Source organism: Papio anubis, chromosome 11 (assembly GCF_008728515.1).
Source record: "Papio anubis isolate 15944 chromosome 11, Panubis1.0, whole genome shotgun sequence".
NCBI lineage: Eukaryota > Metazoa > Chordata > Mammalia > Primates > Cercopithecidae > Papio > Papio anubis.
The window spans coordinates 9,080,618-9,106,023 of NC_044986.1; the positions used below are offsets into that span (position 1 = coordinate 9,080,618).

At 46.9% G+C, this 25,406-nt stretch overlaps 1 protein-coding gene across 1 annotated transcript in view; it reads left to right on the top strand.

The window, feature by feature from the left end:
- LOC116269539 (dynein heavy chain-like) overlaps positions 1–18,326 on the top strand; it is a 102,183-nt gene extending 83,857 nt beyond the window's left edge. The window contains exon 5 of the mRNA XM_031652717.1: positions 8,993–18,326. Within this exon, the coding sequence (XP_031508577.1) occupies positions 17,355–18,326 (972 nt within the window). The 5' untranslated portion in view covers positions 8,993–17,354. The remainder of the gene's footprint in view (positions 1–8,992) is intronic.
- The last annotated feature ends 7,080 nt before the right edge of the window (positions 18,327–25,406 follow it).

Here is a 25,406-nt window from a genome sequence, read left to right on the forward strand (position 1 = left end):
GCATGAGGATGCAGGTCAAGTGCTTTAGAACACAGTGAGGTTGGTAGTAAGTATCAGTAAGTAAAGGCAAGGGGTCACTGCTATGAATGCACTTTCACCGATACGAGGCCTTTGGACTCTCACATGCAGACAAGGAGGCCACTGCTGACCCTGAGTGAGGATGAGGGTGCTGGGCTCTTGGCTCAGCTACGAAAGGAGCCCCTCCGGGTCTCAGCCCCTGCTTGCTGGGTGGCCTTGGGCAAGTCCCTTCCCCCTCTGTTTCTCCTGCGCAAAACAGCATCATTCATCTGCATGAGAGCTTGCGTCCTTCCCAGTCCTGCTCTCTATAGGGCTGTGAAGCAGGGAGGCCCCACAGCACCCCCTGCCCCCACCCGCCATGGCTTGGCTGCTAAATGATCAGAGAGGGAAGGAAAGTGGTTGCCGTCGGGCACTGGGGGACTTGTTGGCTGCTACTTGGCAACAGGTTGGCTGGGCACTGGAGGGCACAAACAGGGTATTGAAGAATGACCTCCAGCCGCACTGGGGCATCACAGCCCCGGGCCCTCTACCTTTCAGGAGGGCTCCTGAACCGCTATGAATAAGATGCACCTCCAGCAAAAGAAACTACCATCAGAGTGAACAGGCAACCTACAGAATGGGAGAAAATTTTGACAATCTACCCATCTGACAAAGAGCTAATATCCAGAATCTACAAAGAACTTAAACAAATTTACAAGAGAAAAATCAAACAATCCCATAAAAAAGTGGGCAAAAGATGTGAACAGACACCTCTCAAAAGAAGACATTTATGCAGTCAACAGACGCATGAAAAAATGCTCATCATCACTGGCCATCAGAGAAATGCAAATCAAAACCACAATGAGATATCATCTCACACCAGTTAGAATGGTGATCATTAAAAAGTCAGGAAGCAACAGGTGCTGGAGAGGATGTGGAGAAATAGGAACACTTTAACACCATTGGTGGGATTGTAAACTAGTTCAACCATTGTGGAAGACGGTGTGGCGATTCCTCAGGGATCGAGAACTAGAAATACCATCTGACCCAGCCATCCCATTACTGGGTATATACCCAAAGGTTTTTAAATCATGCTGCTATAAAGACACATGCACACTTATGTTTACTGTGGCACTATTCACAATAGCAAAGACTTGGAACCAACTCAAATGTCCATCAATGATAGACTGGATTAAGAAACGTGGCACATATACACCATGGAATACTATGCAGCCATAAAAAAGGATGAGTTCATGTCCTTTGTGGGGACATGGATGAAGCTGGAAACCATCATTCTGAGCAAACTATTGCAAGGACAGAAAACCAAACACCGCATATTCTCACTCATAGGTGGGAATTGAACAATGAGAACACTTGGACACAGGGTGGGGAGCACGTTGTGCACATGTACCCTAGAACTTAAAGTATATCTATTAAAAAAGTTCAGTTTGAACAAATAGTGACCAAAAAAAAAAAAAGGTGCACCTCCCAAGCCCATTCCAGGTTCTAACCAGCTGCCCAACGGGGCTCTGAGGGTCAGGCCAGGCCCCTTTGCTCCTCATCTTCTCCATGTCTCTCTCTCTGTAAGGTAATTTTGGGACAGACGCTGTCCTTGAGTAAACCTTCTATTATTCTTTTAAAAATGCAGTTGTTTACCGACAGGAACATTGCCCCCAGCTTCTCCTACTGAGGGACACAAAAGAGACTCACCACGGGGCGCCTCTCTTCATCCCTCCCTGAAACGGATCAGGAATTAAACATCCTTTAGAAGGCCTGGGGCCTGCAGACCCCTGGCTCCCGCCTGAGTCCCCATCTGCTGTTCAGCCTACAGGCGGCCCCGGGGAAGCTGCTGTCCTCTCGTCCATTCTGCAGGGACTGCACATTTTCCTTCCAAGTTCAGCCTCCGTGGTAAACAGGAGACGCCAGATTTCTTTCCGTCCTCCGTCCCCACCCGTGTCAACTCACCCGGCAGATGTTTCCCACTTGTCTTTCCTCCCACCAGGCCAACAAGGTTTTGAATCAGAGGAGGGAAAATGTAATTGCAGAGAGAAGTCAAACATCTTTAACCTTTAAAGGAGACATGTCGTTCGTTTATTCAGTGAGCACTTTCTGTGTGCTGCGTTGGGATTTGATGAAGCCTGAGGGCCCTGCCCTCAAGGCACTCACAGTCTGCTGGAAAGGATAAGAAGAACATGGATGGTGGGCGCTGTTGAGTGGCCTCCTGGCCAAAGTTGGGGGGTGGGCACTGAGGTAAAGAGGGACAGGAGCTAAGGAGAAGAGCTCCCAGGAGGGGTCTGGGAGGGGAATCACACGTTCCCTAGCAGCAGAAGGAGAGTGGGGAGGGGAAGGGTTTCCATGCGGGGGACACGTGCCCCAAGCCACAGAAGAGCAAGGAAGTGGGTCATGCGGGAAAAAGGGAGGAGCTGGAGTCGATGCACAGGGCAAAGGAGGCCAGGTGGAGCTGGGGCTGGAGGCCGGCCTTGAGTGCAGGCTACCGTGGCACCTGAGGACTTTTTAAAAAAATTTTTTGAGATACAGTCTCACTCTGTCACCCAGGCTGGAGTGCAGTGGTGTGATCTCGGCTCACTGCAGCCTCCACCTCCCAGGTTCAAGTGATTCCCCTGCCTCAGCCTCCTGAGTAGCTGGGGCTACAGGCGTGCACCACCGTACCTGGTGAATTTTTGTATATTTAGTAGAGATGGGGTTTCACCATGTTGGCCAGGCTGGTCTCGAACTCCTGACCTCAAGTGATCTGCCCGCCTCGGCCTCCAAAAGTGCTGGGATTACAGGCATGAGCCACTGCGCCCAGCCTCCTGAAGGATTTTGAGCGGGGTGTGATGCAGTCAGACTCAGGACTCAGACAGAAGGCAGCCGGAGGCAGCGGACTGGCAGCAGGGGTAGCAGCGGGAGGTGACAGTGGAGGTGAGAGGTGGATGGGCCTAGATGGAGGCAGGTCAGGAAGACACAGGGTCGTGAAGGGGACAAGTGAGGGCACTGTGTGTTCTGGTGGGCAGCGGTGTGGGAGCAGGGAGGCATACGGGCCTCAGACTCCACCGGGAGCTCAGGCCAGGGCTCCGGGCTGCAGTCAGCTGGCTGGGACAAGCCGCATCTTGGCCCTGAGAGTGGTCCTGTGCAGGTACCGGGGCAAGGGCCTGGGAAGTAAAAATACACACATGTGCTCATGTACACACACACACGCACACACGAGTGTGCAGATGCAAGTGCACACACACAGTTGGGGGATAATAACAGACATTTATGGAGTGTTTACTTTGTGTGAGGCGCTTCCCTTTTCTAAGTACTTTCCATGCACGAATTTAATCCTCCCCTCCTCATTTTACAAATGAGAACACTGAACTTTGGTGAGAGCATGCAGTGCACTGTGGGCGCCACTGGTGACGGCAGAGCTGGATCCCAAACCTGGTGGCCTGACTGCACAGCTGCATCACAGCTCAGAGGTGAGGCCCAGAGAGCAGACACTCCCCTCGTGGGTGGGGGTTGCCTTGCAGAGTGGGGGCTGGCCTTTGGGTCTTCATGCTTTCCAGCACACCGGCTGCCCGTCTGAGAAGTGGGTCCTCTTTTTCTTAAACCAGTGTGAGTGCCTTTCACACCCCTTCTCTCCTGTTGTTTGATGGGTTTTAGGTGTGCAGAACCAGATTATACACAATCCTTGTTCATGACCCTCTCAGTGTTGGTCCACACAGGAGCCTTTTCTGCCCTCCCTTCTTCCTTCCTTCCTTTCTTCCCTCCCTCCCTTCCTCCTTTTCTTCTCCCTCCCTTCTTTCTTCCTTCCTTCCTTCCTTCCTTCCTTCCTTCCTTCCTTCCTTCCTTCCTTCCTTCCTTCCTTCCTTCCTCCCTCCCTCCCTCCCTTCCTCCTTCTCTCCTTCCTTCCTTCCTTCCTTTCTTCCTTCCTTTACTCCTTCCCTCCCTCCTTCCTTCTCTTCTTTTTCCCTTTCCTCTTTCCTTTCTCCCTCCCTTCCTCCTTTCCTTCCTTCCTTCCTTCCCTCCCTCTCTCCTTCCTTCTCTTCTTTTTCCCTTTCCTCTTTCCTTTCTCCCTTTCTCCTTCCCTCCCTCCCTTCCCCCTTGCTGCTTCCTTCCTTCCTCCCTCCCTCCCTCTCTTCCTTCCTTCCTTTCTCCCTCCCCTCCCCTCCTCTCCCCTTCCCTCCCTCCCTCCCTCCTTCCCTTCCTTCCTTCCTTTCTTCTTTTTTCCTTTCCTTCCTTTCTCCCTCCCCTCCCCTCCTCTCCTCTCCCCTCCTCTCCCCTTCCCTGCCTCTCTCCCTCCCTCCCTTCCTTCCTTCCTTCCTTCCTTTCTTCCTTCCTTTCCTTCCTCCCTCCCTCCCTCGTTCTCTCCCTGCCTCTCTCCCTTTATTTCACTCTAATAAGCACCAGTGGGTGTTCTGACAGTGACTGAGCGCGTGGTCCTCCCCCACCCAAGGGAACAGACTCCTCTTGATGCTTCCCTTGATCTCCATTTGATCGCATTGCAATGCAGTTCTGAAAAGACTTTTAATTTTCATCATTTTTAACTTTGAAAAAAGGTATTATGCCATAAAGTTTTTAAAAATAAGTTTTTAAAAGAACAATATTAGGTTTACAGAAAAATTGAGAAGATAGTACAGAGCTTGTATAATCTTTTGGACTTTTTTCTCTCAAAATTTTATTGCTATTTTGGAAAACAGTTTGGCATGGATTGCAAAGTTGTGACTTCACAAGCCTTGTTGGGAGGAAACCCAGCAATTCCTGTCCTAGGTGTGTATGAGGCTGTTCCTAGCAGTGTTGTTCCTAGAATCAAAACATTGAAAATAGCTCAGATCTCGTCAACAGAAATAAATAGATGAATACATTGTGATATGTTTATACATTGGGATATTGTAGAGCAGTAAAACTGAGTAACAGCAGACAACAAAGATAGAGATGAATCTTACCAATTTACTTTTAAATGAAAATGAAGGGATGGCTGAGATCTTTTCCCTCTTCAGTATATAGGGACTTGAAAAAGCTGCCCTGGAGTTTGGAGCAGATTCAGCTAAAGGCCATCACATTTTGGGAACAGAATGACGAAAGTCAACAGAACACAGCGAGTCTCTGCAGGAGAACCACCCGAAGGGATGGCTCTGAGCTGGAGAAAGGGCCAAGCCTGACTAATGAGTCAAGGTGGCCGGAGCTGACTACCTGTAGAAAGGCAAGGTATGTCTCAGCTGAGGCCAGACGGACCTGTGTGTCAGGAGCCTTGGCCAGGGAAACTGGCTCCCCTGGGATAGGCTGGCGAGAGAAAGACCCTGAAGTTGGCTGCACAAGGATTGCGGTCACCAGAGAGTAGGTCCAGAGCAGGGCAGGGAAGGTTCTCCAAATGCCGCCCCAGCTGAACAAATTGTCCCTCAACCCATCCAATTTCCATGCTCACCTAGCAACACTCATATTTCCAAAAATAATTTTTATTACAAAACAGTACATGCTTATAAAAGAAAAAATAAAAAATGCATAAAGTAGAAAAAAGGAATAAAAATCATCCATGCCTTCACCACTCATGGTTACATTTGGGAGTATTTTATTTCAGTCTTTTTCATATACTGATAATCAGATTGTACCCATTACTTTAACTGATGTCTTTTATCCAAGCACATTTTCCCATTATAAACCCTTTGCAATTGCCGTATTTTTGGAATGTGTAACAGTCATTGAGTAAAGTCCATCCATCCACCCATCCATCCATCCATCCACCCATCCATCCATCTATTTATCCATCCATCTGTGTCACTTCCCCTTCATAGACTATATTCTATACAGAAAATAAAAATATGTCAATGGCTGTCCTCCAAGGGTTGGCTATTTTGGCTGTTTCTAGGCTTTCACTATTATAAATAATCTTGCCAGGAATAACTCGGTACATAAAGCTTTTTCAATATTCAAATTATTTCCTTAGAAGACATTCTTAGAAGTGACATTATTAGATCAAAGGGTTTGCATATATTTAAGGCTCATGATACGGCCAGGATGCTTTCCAAACATATGGCAATGATTTACCCTACTGCAGGCAGCCTGTGATCAAGCCCATTTCACTGCACCCTTACAAGCATTGAGTAGTCTAATTTTTAAATAGCTCTGCTAATTTCTGATGATCAGTTGAAGGCAATCAGTGGTATCTTAAACAAGAAAGGAGCCATTCTGGAATATTAGGTCCTGGGAAAGCTCTATCCTTCAGTGTGAGTAGTTATGCTGCGATCTGATTGATTACTAGCCTGTTATCATTTTACTGTGTGTTAGCCAGGCCCCTGGGCAGGAGGATGACATGTAGTTCCAGCGTCAGCAGCACTGAGGCCCAGACTCAGACATTTAAAGGCCAAAGAATCCAGCCAGGCATCACTTTGATTTCTCTTAATTGCAGTCCTTTCTGGAGAAACAGATTTGGTAGAAGGAAGGAAGAATATGAAGGTTCCAGCCACTGGGGAAGGCCATTGTCAACCACACAGCATCTATTCTACTCCTGTCTTCTTCCCACTAGGAGAGCTGCAGTTTGTTTAGGCAGTTGTGTGGATTCATTGATCTCAGGGAAGGAGAGCCCCAACCCCAGCCCTACAGGATGAATCATGATTGGACTAAAGCAAACATAATAATATAATCCCTACTGGCCATTCATTGGTGACTGCAGTCTTGGCCAAAGCAATGTCAGAAAAAATTGGCTGTGTGGGACAGACTCAGCTGGCCTCCTGCCTGGGATGCAAATGGAATGCCAGGGGTATAGCAGCCACCTTGTGACTATGTGTTGATGAATGTTAGGACAAAAGCCAACACACCAAGAACGGCTGAACAGAAAAACAGATAGAGCCTGTGTCCCTGAACAGCTGATTCACTCCTCGACTGCCTCTTCTCAGACTTCTTGTTACATAGAAAAATAAACCTCATATTTGTTTGTGCCACTTTGGTTGGCTTTTTGTTTACTTGCATTTTAATGCATTCCTGGTATTAATCAGGACAGGTAATGCTAGCTTCTATAACAAACACTTCCCAATCTCAATGGCTAAACACAATAAAGTTTTATTTCTCACATTCGTCACAGTCTGAGGAGGGTCCATACAACGACTCAGGGATCTAGGCACCTTACATCTTACGACTTTATCTTTTTCAACACAGGGTCTCTGGGGTTGCCATGGACAACCATGCACACGATTTTATGGCCAATCCTGTAAATAGTATGTGTCACTTCTGTTGATATTTCTTTGGCCAAGACCCTGGCATATCGCCTCCAGCTCACTGCAAGGGAGGCTGGAAGACATAGTCTTCCTGTGTGCCCAGGAAGAAGAAATGGGATTAGTGAGCTGGTAGCCAGTCTCTACTACATACTCATTGAAAGGGAAAAATCCCAAAGATGAACATGTTTACATGACAATTTGCCAAAGACCCATCTGGGAATGGTGTTCCTGATCTGGCGAGCCAGACTGGCTTAATGCGTAGTGGCTGAGCTGGGCCTGATGATTGTCAGTCTGTCGTCTGCATCTGAGGTTCACCTTGCCAATTTTTAATCCTGTGAAAAGTGATACTGACATTTTCCAAGAGTGTGTTTTAAAGAATAGTAAGACTTTTTAAAAAAATTTGTACATCTTTAAGAGATGCATTCCCTGTAGCGTGGTTTGAAATGTATAGGCAGGGTTGAAATTGCCTTGGTCAGGTTGACTTCTCTTAGTTTTTTTTTCATAAACCCACTCATTAACAGCCATGAGCACAGGTTTTGTGCATAACTCTGGGCTGCGCTTGGGACCCAGGCACAGGCGTGTTGGGTTGCTGTCCTCCAGGAACTTGCCAACTGGCCAATATGTGTGTCTACACATAAGGGAGAAAGGGCAGGAGAGGGCCAGGAAGGGTGCTGTGGCTGAGAACCCAAGTTGTGTTGAACCACACATGTTTACATGGGAAAGCTTGCTGCTCAGGGCAGTGCTGACCTGAGGGGTGGCCTCTCAGAAATTCTGATGCCATCATCCATTCATTTCATCAGTTGTATGGGCAAAATGCTGAGAATGGTGTCTGGAATATGGCACTTTATTTTCATTAGTCCATTTGTTCATTCAGCAAACAGGAAAGGGCGCCTGTTATGTGCGAGGCCCTGGCTAGCTCTGAGGACAGGGAGAGAGCCCTCTGTACGGCTGTAAATCTGGCAATCATGTCCAGCCGCAAAGCTGACCAGATTGACAATTACAGCACAGGGGTGAGGATAGTGCTATTGATTATGGAAACATGCAAGAAGGGAACCTAATGCTTCACTGGGGTTAGGGTGGCCTTCCTGGAGGAGGTGGCTTCTAAGTAGAGCTTTAAAGGATGAATAGGAGTTGGCCAGGCAGAAATGGTAGATAATTTGCAGAGCTCAGTGCAAAGCAGGAAAAAAGTACCTCTGAAGATACTAAAATATAAAGCTTTTCCTTTCTTCCAGTCTCTTTCTAGACTTACCGTGGTATTTTAAATTTGCTATTTAATGATGTTCTAAATAAAGAAAATTAAAAATTTAAATTGTTAGCATGAATTTTACCATTCATTCTTTACATTGCATGATGTCAGTTTTGAATAGAAATATAAGAGCATCTAACTCATGCACAGAATCCCTGAATGGCACAACTTGCTTTCTGTATTTCTTGCATTCATATGTGTTTCATTCTTACAAGAATAGTGGAGACCCTCAACTGTTTTTATTTTGCTCTTTGATATAATCACATTCTGCCAACACTCACTGCCTTCACCTTACTGATGAGTTAGGAAGAATTGAAGGGAAGAAACTAGGGCTGCACTGCCTTTGCCTTCCCTCTGAGTCGTCATTTTCAGCCCGAGAGGTTGGCTAACTCGGGGAAGCGACAGTATGAAAGGATAAGATAAAGTCTCCTCGGTTATTCGCGTTTCTAAGAATGCCATTGTTTTCTTCTAAGATGGAAGCCGGTTCTGGTTTGAAGGGAAAGTGTGGCCTCTTAGGTCCGTAAATGTCCTGCTCACGCAGCGTGTCCTTGTGTTCCAGGCAAGGCTCACTGAACTCCCGTCCCGGGCTCACCAGAATTTGATGCTTACCAAGCGACAAGGAACAGAGGACACAAGTTCAAAGATGAAATTAAGAATTTCAAGACGGTGACAGCAGAATAGTAAACCAAGCCTGGGTCCCTCCTGAGCCCGGGGCTTCACGTGCAAAGTGCATGTGTTGTGGACGCCCTGTGGTGAGCCTGAGACAGCAGAAACCGAGGCCGCCACGCATCTCGAACATGCCTCCTCTGCTCTCACGCGTGCTTGACCCATCTGGACTTCACTTACAAAACGTAAGTTTGAATATGCAATTATTAATAACTGCAAGATGGCAACAGGAGAGTATGAAACCAAAAGCGTGGCCCTTCTGAGTGGGGCCCTGTGCGACTGTACAGGTCACCGATGGCCAGGTGACAAGATACGCCGTGGAGAAACTGCATGAAGGCCCAACGCGTGCCCATGTCCTGTGTCTCCCTTTGTCATTTGTAAGGTGTGGGGATCCCTGTACCCCACTCTTTCCTATCCTCCTCCTCTTGCCCCCATCCACTCTGCCACTGCTCTCCCATAGCTCCAGGTCCCCCAGAGCTAAATGCTTGGCTTTGGGGATGCAGGGCCCCCGCCAATGGGCCTGGCAGTGGGCCTGCTCTAGGAGCACTGCAGTAGGCAAGGCCACCTGCCTTGTGGCTGCCACCCACCCAGGGCTGCGGAAAGGCCTGGCCGAAAGAGGGCTGGGGGAGCCTGACTGGAGCGGGGGCCTCTCCTGTGACCGACACCAAGGCTGTCCAGAGTGCCTGGGGAGCCCAGCAAGGCCCTGCCACACCCCCTGCAGCCTCCGGTTTGGCCCCTGCCTCTTGCCTTCCAGCCCAAACCCCTCCACCCTGCAGCCAGGGAAGTCTTTCAGAAGCACACATTGGGTGGTTTGGGTCATCAGCCTTGGCTGGTGTGACAGGGTCGCAGTGGCCGGCCCCTGTTCACCTCTCCAGTCTCATCGCCAGAGTCTCTTTCCAACTGTCTGACCCGGGCCAGTCCCTCTGGAGGGAGCGTCGTGGTGTGTGCTACCAGGATCGGGAGGTCCCATGGTGGGATGCTGTAAACAGGGGCTTCAAGGGAGCACAGAATGGCTCAGGTACCAGGCAGCCAGACCCCAACTCTCAGTTCTGCTGAAGCCACAGGATGCCTGGGTGTTGAAGTAGACCTGGTGCAGAGACACAGAGTGCCAGCATGTCTGGAAGGGAAGCAGGGATGGGAGAGATGTCGGGGACAGAGACTCATTTCTGGCTGAGCACCTGGCTCATCTCATCCTCTGCCTTTTGTCTGAGCTGACCGTAATTAGTCCTCTTAGTTCCCTGCGGGTGAGCCAGGCTGTGCAGGGGTTCAGAAGGCCTGAAGCACATCTTCTCATCCTGGTCCAAGCTGGACTATTTCTGGCAGTTTAATTGTGGATGCTGTGTTCCTGGCGTGAGAGGGAAGGCAGGAAGGACCTGGAGGAAGTTGGAGCAGGAGGGAAACTCTGGCGGCGTGACTTTTCCAACCATGGCCCCTTAGGAATAGGCTGCTCCTGGCAGCTCAGCTATTCTGCTGCCACCTATTCTAGCTCGTGGCGGGAAGCTGGCTTAGCTGGGAGGGGAAGCTTCTTGTTAGACTCAAGGGACCAAAGTGCATTTGCAGAAGAGCCATCGAGATCTGTGTAACTGTCAAGTTCTGGGTACCCACTGAGTTCTGTGTAAAGAGGGGGTTAGGCTTGGGGTCCAACAGACCCAGACCAACAGCACCTCTGTCCCTCCCAGGGTGGTGTGACAATCCTTGGAAATAACTACATGGCCAGGGCCAACTCGGTACTGGGCACACAACACGCGATCCATCAATGGTGGTGGGCACCCCTGTCTCTTCCTTCCTTCCTTAATAAAGACATCTCAGGGTGAAAAGGGGATGGCACTAGGCAATACTAGGGTGGAGTGGAGGGTCTTTAGGGTGTACAGCCAGTGTGGAAATCCACAGACCTGAGGGTGGGCCAGCAGGAAGGAATTTGGGTGAGGATGGTCTTTAAAAACCCAACAGAACAGAGTGGTTACTGACGACTCTCTTGATACTTAAGAAGGGAAAAAGAATCAGCTTCAAAATCTAAGACAATGGATTGTAGTATCTTTGCTGGAATTCAAACTCAGCCTGAATTCTGGGACACATTATGAAACAATTAGTGAAGAAAGCTGAGATCATGAAGAAGTTCAGTGTGTTTGTTATTACTTTGTTATTTATTTATTTACAGGGCTGAGCAGAAGGTTGGCATCTAATCTATGCCCCTGAAAGTGAACTGACTGTAGTTCAAAGTGATACCATTTTTCTTCTGATGGTAGGGTTACTACGGGCATCCTAGGAATATGTCCTGTATGTAGGCTATTTTAGCATCTGGCAGGGCATCCGAGAGTTCTTGAAATCTTCATGAACCGCAGAGTGAAAATACAAACTGAATGTTGGCCAGTTAAGGTAGGATTGGGTTTGGTTGTCTGACCAGCAGTGAGTCTGGTAAACCCATGCAATTGTCAATGTTTGCTTTAATTTACAAAAATGGCTATTTCATATGTTCCACCTACTATTTGTTGGACTAGGGAACCATCTACTTCCCTTCCCACACAAGGGTTCTGTATTGCTGTGAAATACAGGTTCTGTTCTGCTTGTTCATTGGAATGTGAACTTCAGCCGCCACAGTGCCTAGTGAAACAAGCTCCGATTCTGGGGTCAGAAGGCCCTAAGTTCAAATCCTGACCCTGCCACTCCCAAGATTCAGGAAGGAGCATGCAAACTGTGGCGCCTGCCCATTGGGGGTTCCTGCCCTCCTCTCTGCTGAGGGTCTTTGGTCTGTAACCGGGTCTCCATTGTACTTGGTGTGAAGGATTGAGTGGGGTTGAGGTTGGAATGTGTAGGGTAAGAGCTGGAGGAGCAGGAAGGGGCGGAGCACTGGGTCTAGGATCCAGGGAGGAGCTAGGGTAGGGTTGGGACAGTGGATAAGGTCACATCATGGAGAGGTGCCAGGCAGGTGCTGTGAGCTGAGCAGTGTTGGAGGCAAAATGGAGACATTAGCTGAGGCTGGACACATAACCCAGGGCACCCACCTGTCTCTTCAATATGCTGTAAACCCAGCCATTCCCCACCTCAGTGGCCTCCAGCTGCAAGTCTTCATCCTCCAGATGGAGGGTCTGCAGGCGAACCACAGTGCTGGGCTGGACAACTGTTTCGGCAGCATGCTGGGCTTGTTCTGGGTCTGGGATGAAGGGTCAGTGGCCAGCTGGGCATGCTTCCCTCAAGGTGGGAGGTCAGAGCTTCCTAAGGTGTGAGTGAAATCAGGCCTTGCCAGTTAAGGCCTAAGCTCAGAATTGGCACCCTATCACTTCTGCCAAAACCCCACTGACCAGAGCAGGTCACATGGCCAAGCCCAATATAAATGGGGCAGGGAAGTGCATGGGCTTGAGCAGGTGGCGGAGGAACGGGAGTGAATGATCACTGCAGGATAATCCAGGCCACCACTGTGTTCAAGACCCGTGCAGAGTCAGCAGGCACTAGAGCGAGTGTCCAAGCCTGCCGAGAACTTCTCTTTACAAAACCAGGGACACGCTGCCAGGTGGCTCTAAGTTTCTAGTGATAAAAATGGCAGCTCCCATTCTACCTTTGCTGTGAGCCACTTGCATTTCAGCCAGGCTTCTAATGAGCCCCAAGTGGGTTTTACCACTCCACTTTCCAGCTGAAGATACTGAGTTGTAGAGTGGTTGGCAGCTTACACTGGCCCACAGGTATTCTACACGATATTCCACACAGTATTCCACAAGGTATTCAACACAATATTCCATGTGGTATTCCACACTATATTCCACACGTTATTCCACACAATATTCCACATGGTATTCCACACAACATTCCACATGGTATTCCACATGATATTCCAAACAGTATTCCAGACAGTATTCCACACGGGATTCCACACAATATTCTACACAGTATTCCACATGATATTCCACACGGTTTTCCACAAGGTATTCCACACAATATTACACAAGGTATTCCACATGGTATTCAACACAATATTCCACATGGTATTATATACAATATTCCACATGGTATTCTGCACATTATTCCACACAATATTCCTCTACACTCTACAACTACAATTCCAACTCTGTGTGGAATATTCCACATATCGTGTGGAATATTGTGTGGAGCACAGTGAGGAATACTGTGTGGAATGCTGTGTGGAATACCCTGTGGAATACTGTGTGGAATACCGAGTGAAGTACTGTGAGGAATACCGTGTAGACTACCGTGTGGAATATTGTGTGGAATACCATGTGGAAGGCCATGTGGAATACTGTGTGGAAAACCATGTGGAATATTGTGTGCAATACCATGTGGAATATTATGGGAAATATTGTGTGGAATACCGTGTGGAATATTTTGTGGAGTACTATGTGCAATATTGTGTGGAATACAATGTGGACTACTGTGCACAATACTGTGTGGAATACTTTGTTGGACACTGTGTAAAATACCATGTGGAATATCATGTGGAATATTGTGTGGAATACCATGTGGAATACGTTGTGGAATATTCTGTGGAATACCATGTATAATATGGTGTGGAATATTGTATGGAATATTATGTGGAATACCATTTGGAATATTGTGTGGAATACCATGTGGAATACCATGCAGAATATTATGGGAAATATTATGTGGAATACCACGTGGAATGCCGTGTGGAATACCGCATGGAATATTGCATGGAATATTGTGTAGAATACCATGTGGAATATTGTGTGGAATACCATGTGAAATATTGTGTGGAATATTATGTGGAATATTGTGTGGAATACCTTGTGGAATACTGTGTGTGATACCATGTGGAATACTGTGTGGAATATTTTGTGGGATACCATGTGGAACACCATGTGGAATATTTTGTGGGATACTGTGTGGAATACCATGTGGAATACTGTGTGAAATACCATGTGGAATATTGTGTGGAATACCATGTGGGATACTGTGTGGAATATCATGTGGAATATTGTGTGGAATACTGAGTGGAATACCATGTGGAATATCGTGTGGAATGCCATGTGGAACACCATGTGGAATATTGTGTGGAATACCATGTGGAATGTTGTGTGGAATACTGTGTGGGATAATGTGTGAAATACCATGTGGAATACCGTGTGGAATATTTTGTGGAATACTGTGTGGAATATTCCACATATCTATTCCACATACCATGTGGAATATAGTGTGGAACACAGTGTGGAATACTGTGTGGAACACTGAGTAGAATATGGTATGGAATATTGTGTGGAATAACATGTGAAATACCGTGAGGGATACTGTGTGAAACACCATATGGAATACCATGTGGAATACTGTGTGGAACACTGTGTGGAATACCATGAGCAATACCGTGTGGAATATTGTGTGGAATACCATGTGAAATACTGTGTGGGATACTGTGTGAAATACTGTGTGGAATACCATGTGGAATATTGTGTGGAATACCGTGTGGAACACCGTGTGGAATACTGTGTGGAATACTGTGTAGAATATTGTGTGGAATATTGTGTGGAATACCATGTGGAATATAATGTGGAATGTTGTGTGGAACATGGTGTGGAATACTGTGGGGAATAGCGTGTGGAATACCATGTGAGATACCGTGTGGAATATTGTGTGGAATATTGCGTGGAATACAACGTGGAATAATGTGTGGAATACCATGTACAATACCATGTCGAATACAGTGGGGAATATTTTGTGGAATATCGTTTGGAATACCTTGTGGAATATTGTATGGAATACCATGTAGAACACTGTGGAATACCATGTAAAATATTGTGTGAAATACAGTGTGGAATACCATGTGGAATACTGTGTGGAATACCGTGTGGAATATTGTGTGGAATACTGTGCAGAATACTGTGTGGGATACCATGTGAAATGTTGTGTGGAATACCGTGTGAAATATTTTGGGGAATACCGTTTGGAATATGGTGTGGAATATTGTGTAAAATACCATGTGGAATATTGCATGAAATACCATGTGGAACATGGTGTGGAATATTGTGTGAAATACTGTGTGGAATACCATGTGAATACTGTGCGGAATGCTTTGTGGAATACCGTGTTGAATATTGTGTGAAATAGGGCATGGAATACCATCTGGAATACCGTGTGGAATATTGTGTGGAATACTGTGTGGAATAACTTGTGGAATATAGTATAGAATACCATGTGGAATACCATGTGGGATATTGTGTGGAATACCATGTGGAATATTTTGTGGGATACTGTGTGGAATACCATGTGGAATGTTGTGTGGAATACTGTGTGGAATATAGTGTGGAATATTGTGTGGAATACCATGTGGAATACCATGTGCAATACCATGTGGAATATCATGTGGAATACCATGTGGAATGCCATGTAGAATATTGTCTGAAATACCGTGTGGAATACAGTGTGAAATATTGTGTGGAATATTGTGTGGAATACCTTGTGGAATATTTTGTGGAGTACCGTGTGGAATATTGTGTGGAATTCGATGTGGACTACTGTGCACAATACCATGTGGAATACTTTGTTGGACACTGTGTAAAATACCATGTGGAATACCATGTGGAATATTGTGTGGAATACATTGTGGAATATTCTGTAGAATACCATGTATAATACGGTGTGGAATATTGTATGGAATATTATGTGGAATACCGTTTGGAATATTGTGTGGAATACCATGTGGAATACCATGTGGGATATTGTTTGGAATACCGTGTGGAATATTGTGTGGAATACCATGTGGAATATTGTGTGGAATACTGTGAGGAATACCATGTGGAATAGTGTTTGGAATACTCTGTGGAATACCAAGTGGAATATTGTGTGGAATAACGTGTGGAACACCACATGCAATATTGTGTGGAAAACACTGTGGAAACCATGTAGAATATTGTGTGAAATATGGTGTGGAATACCATGTGGAATAGTATGTGGGATATTGTGTGGAATACCATGTAAAATATTGTGTGGAATGCCATATACAATATTGTGTGGGATACCATGTGAAATACCATGCAGAATACTGCATGGAATACTGTGTGGAATAGTGTGTGGAATATTGTGTAGAATACCATGTGGAATACCACGTGGAATATTGTGTGGAATGCCATGTGAAATACTGTGTGGAATACTGTGTGGTATATTGTGTGGAATCCACGTGGAATATCGTTTGGAATATTGTGTGGAATATTGTGTGGAATACCATCTGGAATAATGTGTGGAATACCGTGTGGAATATTGTGGGAAACACCCTGTGGAATACTGTGTGGAATATTGTGTGGAATACTGTGTGCAATACTTGGTGGAATTTTGTGTGGAATACCATGTGGAATACTGTGTGAAATAAGGTGTGGAATATTGTTTGGAATACCATTTGAAATATTGTGTGGAATATCGTGTGAAATACAGTATGGGATACAGTGTGGAATACTGTGTGGAAAACTGTGTGGAGTACCATGTGGAATACCATGTGTAATACTGTGGTGAACACCATGTGCAATACCGTGTGAAATATTGTGAGGAATATTATGTGGAATACTGTGTGGAATATTGTGTAGAATCCCGTGTGGAATACTATGTGGATTATTGCACATAATATTACCACATTCCACATAATAATACCACACGGTATTCCACAGGGTATTCCACATGGTGATGAAAATAATATTCCACATGGTATTCCACACAACATTCCCTATGGTATTTCACACGGTATTCCACACATTATTTCATGCAATATTCCATGCAGTATTCCATACAATATTACACACAGTGTTTCACATGGTATTCCACAAGGTATTTCACACAATATTCCACATGGTATTCCACATGGAATTCCACATGGTATTTCACATGGAATCCCACACAGTATTCCACATGGTATTCCACACAATATTCCACACGGTATAACACACGATATTCCAAATGGTATTCCACATGGTATTCCACACAATATTTTACACAGTATTCCACATGGTATTCCTCATGGTATTCCACACAGTATTCCACATGGTATTCTACACAATATTCCACATGATATTCCACACAGTATTCCACATGGTATTCCATATAATATTCCACATGGTATTCCAGCTGGTATTCCACACAATGTTCCACAAGGTATTCCACACAATACTTCACACGGTATTCCAGATGGTATTCCTCACAATATTCCACATGGTATTCCATGTAGTATTCCACACAATACTCCACACCATATTCCACACAATATCTTCCACATCATATTCTAGCCGGCATTCCACACAATATTCCATATGGTATTCCACACAGTATTCCACCTGATATTCCACACAATATTCCACATGGTATTCCACATGGTATTCCACACAGCATTTCACTCGGCATTCCAGATGGTATTCCACACAATATTACACACAATATTCCACGTGGTATTCCAGACAATATTCCACACGGTATTCAACACAATTTTCTACACGGTATTCCACATGGTATTCCACACAATATTCCACATGGTTTTCCACACAAGGTTCCACACGTTATTCCACATAGTATCCTACACAATATTCCCCACAGTATTCCACACAATATTCCACATTGTATTTCATATGGTACTCCTGATGGTATTCCACACAATATTCCACGTGATATTCCACACGATATTTCCACAGTACTCCACATGGTATTCCACACTATTCCACACAATATTCCACATGGTATTTGGCACAGTATTCCACATAGTATTTCACATGGTATTCCACATGGTATTCCTGACAATATTATACATGGCATTCCACACGATATTCCACACTGTATTTCACATGGTATACCACACAATATACCATGCAGTATTCCACACAGTGTTTCACACGGTATTCCACATGGTATTACACACATTATTCCACATGGTGTTCCACACAGTATTCCACACAATATTCCACACTGTATCACACATGGTATTCCACGCAGCATTCCACACAATATTCCACATGGTATTCCACATGATATTCCACACAATATTTCACATGGTATTCCACACAACATTCCACATGGTATTCCACACAATATACCATGTGGTCTCTTCCACATGTTATTTCACACAGTATTCCACAAAATATTTTAACAGTGTTCCACACAGTATTCCACACTGTATTCCACACAGTAATCCACACTGTATTCCACACAATATTCCACACAGTATTCCACACAATATTCCACATGGTGTTCCACACAGTATTCCACACACATTCCACATGGTTTTCTCTTAAGCACCAGCCTATTCCACACACATTCCACATGGTATTGCACATGGTATTCCACATGTTATTCCACACAGCATTTCACACGGCATTCCAGATGGTATTCCACACAATATTCCACACAATATTACACACAATATTCCACGTGGTATTCCAGACAATATTCCACACAGTATTCAACACACTTTCTACACGGCATTCCACATGGTATTCCACACAATATTCCACATGGTTTTCCACACAATGTTCCACACGTTATTCCACATGGTATCCTACACAATATTCCCCACAGTATTCCACACAATATTCCATATTGTATTTCATATGGTACTCCTGATGGTATTCCACACAATATTCCACACTGTATTCCACACGATATTCCACATGATATTTCCACAGTACTCCACATGGTATTCCACACTATTCCACACAATATTCCACATGGTATTCAGCACAATATTCCACATAGTATTTCACATGGTATTCCACATGGTATTCCTGACAATATTACACATGGCATTCCACACGATATTCCACACTGTATTTCACATGGTATACCACACAATATTCCACGCATAGTCTCCTACCACGTTTCACACGGTATTCCATATGGTATTACACATTATTCTACACATGGTACCCATGACAGTATTCCATACACAATATTCCATGTTGTATTTTACACACGAATCTACGCATTCCAATAATAATATTCTGGCATGCACAGACTCCACATGATATCCACACAATATTTCACGGTATTCCATTGACAACATTCCACATGGTATTCCACACAATATACCATGGCCTTTCACGTTTCAATGCACAGTATTCCTTACCAGTGGGCTTCGATTTTAACAGGCGGTTCTTACCACGGTATTCCACACTGTATTCCACACAGTAATCCACACTGTATTCCACAGGGTATTCCACACAATATTCCACATGGTATTCCACAAAATATTCTAAATGGTATTCCACATAATACTTCAAACTGTATTTTACATGGTATTCCACACAATATTCCACACCGTATTCCACACTGTGTTTTACAACATATTCTACACTTCATTCCACATGGTATCCCACACAATATTCCCCACGGTATTCCACACAGTATTCCACAGAGTATCCCACATAATATTCCACACGATATTCCACACTCTATTCCACACAGTATTCCACACTGTATTCCTCACCATATTTCACATGGTATTCCACACATTATTACACATGGTATTCCACACAATATTTTACATGGTATTCCACATGTTATTCTTCACAATATTGCACACAGTATTCCACATGGTATTCCATACCATATTTCACATGGCATTCCACACAATATTACACACAATATTCCACACGGTATTCCACATGGTATTCCACACAGTATTCCACACATTATTCCACATGGTATTCCACACAATATTCCGCACCATATTCCACACAACATTCCACATGGTATTCCACATGGTATTCCACAGAATATTCCACCGGTATTCTGCATGGTGTTCCACACAATATTCCACACGTTATTCCACACAGTATCCTACACAATATTCCCACCATGTCCCACATAATATTCCACACGGTATTCCACACAATGTCCCACATGGTATTTTACACAATATTCCACATGGTATTCCACACAGTATTCCATGTGGTATTCTGCATGGCATTCCACACAATATTCCACATGGTATTCCACATGATATTTCATATGTCATTCCTCACAGTATTCCACATGGTATTCCACACGGTATTGCACACAATATTTCACATGATATTACATACGGTATTCCACACAATATTCCACACAGTATTCCACACAATATTCCACACGATATTCCACACGATATTCCACACGATATTCCACATGGTATTCTACTCGGTATTCCACACAATATTCCACATGCTGTTCCACACAGTATTCCACACAATATTCCACACAGTATTCCGAGTCAGAGCGAGGACTCCAAAGCAGTCCACTGCATGCCCTGAGCTCTGTGTGCTCCGCCTTGCACCCATCTTGAAGGCCTGTGATCCTAGCTGCAGGAGACCCTTGGCCCCAGCTTCCAATAGGCTGCAAAGAGACATTTGGGGTCAGATAGAGCTCCTTGTGTTCCTCCTAATATAAAATACAGTCCTGCACCTACTTGTCTGCCTTTAGGGATTGGCCAGCAGTGGCAATCATTGTTCACAAAACTAGACGAAAATCATCATTACTCTGCTAAAATGGCTGGCTCTGAGGTCACATGGTAATTTGGGGTTCTTCACAGTGAAATGTGTCATTCATTCTGAGGACATCACACTGGCCCACGGAGAAGCGGGAGGTGATGAAGCCATCAGTTTGCCTGGGCTTCTTTCTGCCATGATCACAGCTCTGTTGCTGGCAGCCTCGGCCCTGGAAATATTCTTAATTCTACAGCTTACTACCATGAACACCGCCAGGACCCTGAAATAACACGGACCTCACCGCCATCTCTGCTGGGACCACCTGCCATTTGTAGCTGTTGATCTTGCTGGGATCGGTGACCCCAGGCACGGTGCTTCTGCATGCACGTGCCATAGACTCCCGAATCCAAGCTTTGGGTGGTCTACCATGCCAGCCACCCCTTGAAATGACTTTGGAGAATGCTGTCTCAGGGCCTCTGAGCGGGACATTTGGATGCATGAGGAAACTGATGATCCCATTCCTTTGGGGCTATAAAAAGGCCTTCGTGCAAGGCCAATCAAACTCGGGAATCAATATGCTATGAGGGCCTGAGTGTTAGAAAATGAGGCGCTGTTTGTTTCAGGTTTGCCTCCAAAATTAAATAAATTAATGTAATGAATTCTCTAAACTCATTTACATACACCGCTGATTTGATTTTAGGGAGAAACGTTGGAAAAGGCAGCCCTGTGGATGTACGAGACAGGATTTGACCTATTTTTCGACTTGTTTGTGTCTGCAAAGTTTGCGATCTCTGTAACTGAAGCTACTGGTGCTGTGCTTTTTAGAACAAACCGAATGTCTTCAGCCTGCACGTAAATGAGCCAGTGCCCTGAGAAAGGATATGGGTGTCTTGTGAATTTTGGGGACACTCTGTGGTTGTGGCAGCATCTGACTCAGCAAGTGATCCCAGGAAGATGGCTTGACCCTTAGAAATTCTAATCTACTTCACTTCCAAATAGGCATCGTACGTGGGAGGCTGGAGCCCAGGGGCTGACCCGTAGCCCGCAGGGCGTGGAGGAAGCTGGTGCCCAGGCTGGGAATGGCCCTGGAGATATGATTCCCGGGTCTCCAGCCGCACTCACTGAGTTTCTGGCTTCTGTGGAGCAGACTCCAGGGTCTGGGGGATGCAGGCAGAGAGAGGTGACCCCACGCCCCACCCATCTTCATGCTGCATTAAACCCATAGCCTGATCGTGGCCACATAATGCTGGTGCATGAAGCACTTCACGGCTTCGACAGCATTCCAGGTACAGGCTGGGGCTGAGGTGGCCACCACAGCGTGGAAAGAGCCCGGGCTGTGGCGTGTGCCCTGGACCCACTCCACCCCAGCCCAATTGGCATTCAGCTCCACTCACTGTCATTGACCAGCCCTGGGGGTCCCAGCTCCACGCTGAACTCGAAGCCACATTTCAGTCTTGGAGGAGGTGGTTAAATTCCCCTCACATTGACCAAGGGCCAGGCTGCATCCTTGGGAAATAAGGCTTTCCCACGAAAATCACTCTTTTCACTTGATATATGGAGATGAGGCTCCAGAAGCTCTGTGTGTGTGTGTCTGTGTGTGTGTTTGTGTGTGCATGTGTATGTTGTTGAGGAATTTAAAGTAAGGGTTGGAAAACAGCAGCAAATGAGGAGGTGGAAGCAATGGGAAACACTCAGAATTCCTCTACTGCCAGAAACGAGGGGGTGAGACTGAAAACCTCCTGCGTCAGAGTGTTTGACTGCAGCCCCTTCCATCTCCTGGTGGGTCCTTGAGCATCCCTGCCCACTTTAGTTAAACAGACTTCTCAGTGCCTCGTGGGCCTGGCTTACATGTTCCCTTCTCCAGACCCCGGCTGTTGGAGGTGCACAGGAAGGCCTGGGCATGTCCTTGTCATCGCCAGTGTTTGGGTTCCTCCCGCCGACCCAGGAGCCTGCCTCTGCACAACCTGCTACGAATGCATATGACCCTGCCTGCCGATGCTTCTGTGTACAGCGGGGCTGCCTCTTAACCTGCCCTTGTCCCACTCCGGGCAGGAGACTTAGCCAAACCCCTTGCACTTCCCAAGAGCGTTCTCTGCTGGCATTGAACAATGGGAATGTGCAGAAAAGTGTCATCAGTTTTGCTCACTTCAAAACCTCCCAGGTCGGGTGTCACATGTCACTGATGCAGGAAAGTCAGCCAGGCACTTCTGCCCCAAATCTGGGCATCTTTAAAGAGAAGCCAGGGTAAGGGGGTCAGGGTCATGCTGTGCCCTGTCATCACTGCCCTTGTGTGGTACATCCCCCTCCTCTCCAGGCTCTTTACCTGTGCAAGGATGCCCAAGTGGCCGGGACAGTGTCCGGACTGCCTGTCACCGCCTGGGTTGGACTCCTGGCCCAGCCTTGACTGCTTTGTGACTCCAGGCAGGAAACTTAATTGCTTTTGGCTTCAGTTCCCTCCAGTGTAAAATGGGGATAAAGTGGTTCTCACCTCATGGGATTGAGGGATACATGTGCTAATGCAGTTACAGGGTTTCACACGAAACCTGGCACATAATGAGCTTTAATGCATGTTAGGTGCCAGGGATGTTGCTGGCAGCTGCTGTGTCATCAATCTCCCCAAATCCTCTCTCGCCTCAGGGTTTGCTTTTCATCCGAGGCTGGGATGGGATGGACCAGCTCTGACCGGTAGAGTGGGCTGCCTGAAAGCCACTCCCGGGAGCTCCCTGAACCCACTGCAAGGCCTGCCTGGGTTATTGATACAGGCTCAGGTAACGGGCTCCCTGGGCTTGAATCCCAGCTCTGTGACTTATTAGTTTGGAACAGTGCTTTGCATAAATTAAGCACTCAATATGTTTAGGAGTTGCTATTATGAAGCTCTGAAAATGGGCAAATCCTGGCTGCTTGGGGCATTGGGGGGCGGGGCCCTGAACACACTGTTAGAGCTCATGCCTCACAAGATTCTGAGGTCTCCTGACTATGGAGCTCAGGGTGGAGACCTCCAAGGGCCTCCAGCAGTGGGAGGGAGGGTGACCCTGACCCTTTCAAATGGTGTCCTGGGTAATTCCCCCCAACACGCCTTGGGCTCACTGCCCACACTCCCGGACAAGCTAAACCACCCAGAGCTCTTGATGTTTTCTGTCCTGCTGTCTCCTTGTCTGGAACCTAGTGAACTCAGCCGCGTCCATTCATGCAAATGCCCTGACCCCATGAGGCTTCCCTTTGGGCCCTACACAGGGTGAATCTGTGAATCCCCCCTTCTCTGGGCCACCTGGCCCTACGCTCAGGTGTCCCCCCGGGACTGTGAGCAGCCGAGGGCTGCTGGAACTGGGCCAACTCCTCCTCAAGCCTTGGGTGTGGTGCCTAGTATGCAGGGACCCCGACAGACTGGGCGTAAGAGGCTGCATGAAATATACAAGAGACCACAGTGCATCGCAGACGCTGATCTGTGTGTTTGTCCTGGGCTGTGAGCCCCCAAAGGGCAGAGATCTACTTCCCTGTATTTTGGAGTCCCCACATCTTCTGACAGAAGGCAGAGGCTAAGAGATGCTGGTGGAAAAGGACTCGAATGGATGACTGGGGCTGTGAGGGTTGCTGGACATGCGGTGTGCCTCGGCGGAGAGGTGGAAGGGACAGCGGCAGTCCTCCTGCCTGCACGGTCGGATGTATGTTCACTCCTACAGAAACCACATCACCAAGGGGGGTCTGGGGTTGAAATTCCTGAAGGAAACCAGAGATTGTTTTACAAAAATACCCTTTCAAAAATAGCAGCTGTTTTTACTTCGCTTCTGAAAGGCGGCGGAGTGCAGCTTCCTGATTTCGAAAGACAAATGTTTGTGCAGCCTGGGGAGAGAGGGGCTGGGCGCCGCGGGGCGGGGGTGGGTGCTCTGGCCAGGGGCCCAGGGGCTCCTTGTGATTTGGGGGGAGTCCTGGGGGACCATGTAGGAGCTGGACATCCAACTCAATGTGCAGCCCTGGTGGTGTGCGGTAACCAGTGACACGTGGAACACTTAAAAAAAAATCCTTTCTGACCACATCCTCTGACCCTCGCACCTGGAAACTGGAAGAGAAACAGACCCCCTTTATAACTGTTACATTTTCCTGGTCAGAAATGACTCATCTTGTTCTTTCTGGAGACTTGGAAGTTAGAATTTATGGGAGGATGAATGCAGCGCTGCTGACTTTGGGGGCTCCTCGAGGGGGAATGCCGTGGTCCCCACAGAGTGACTTGGTTGCTGATAGGGCCATGTGGTTCCTCTCTCCTCAGTGAGGGAAGCCTTGGGAACCCCTCTCCTCCCTCCCGCTGGATAGCCACGTGGTTAAGAGAGTTCCAGGCTCTCACAAGCTGAGGTGTGAGTCCCAGTCCTATTACTTCCTAGCCGTGAGGTCTTGGTCGGGGATAACTTACTCCCCCAGCCTCATTTCCTTTATCTGTAAAGTGGAAATGACAAGCACCCTGGCCTGATAGAGTGCTTGCCAGGAGGATACAAACACAGGCCCTAAAATTGCTCATTTCACCCCCCAGCAGCCCGGTGGGATGGTTAGTCTGATTTTCCCCATGGGGGGAATGAGGCTGAGACGGTTATGCTGGATAATCACCGTAGGTGGCTCCATCCATCTCTACAGCCCCAGGTCTTCACGGCCCTCCTGAAGCCAGCATGTGGCCCCTACGTCACAGGTGGGAACGGCAGCTCTGAGCAGCCCAGGACACACTTAGGGCTGCGTAGCCTGGCAAGGAGCTGGAAGGGAGCCCTCTCGTTGGCTGGGCTCTCCCACAGGCACGACTATGACCACAGGTTCCAGGGCCTGCCTTTCCTTCCAGATGAGCAGGCGGCAGGCTCCACGTGGTCAGCGGCACTCCTCTGTGAGCAGGGGGCTGGAGTGGATACTTTTCCTTCTCTTTTCTGCATCTTC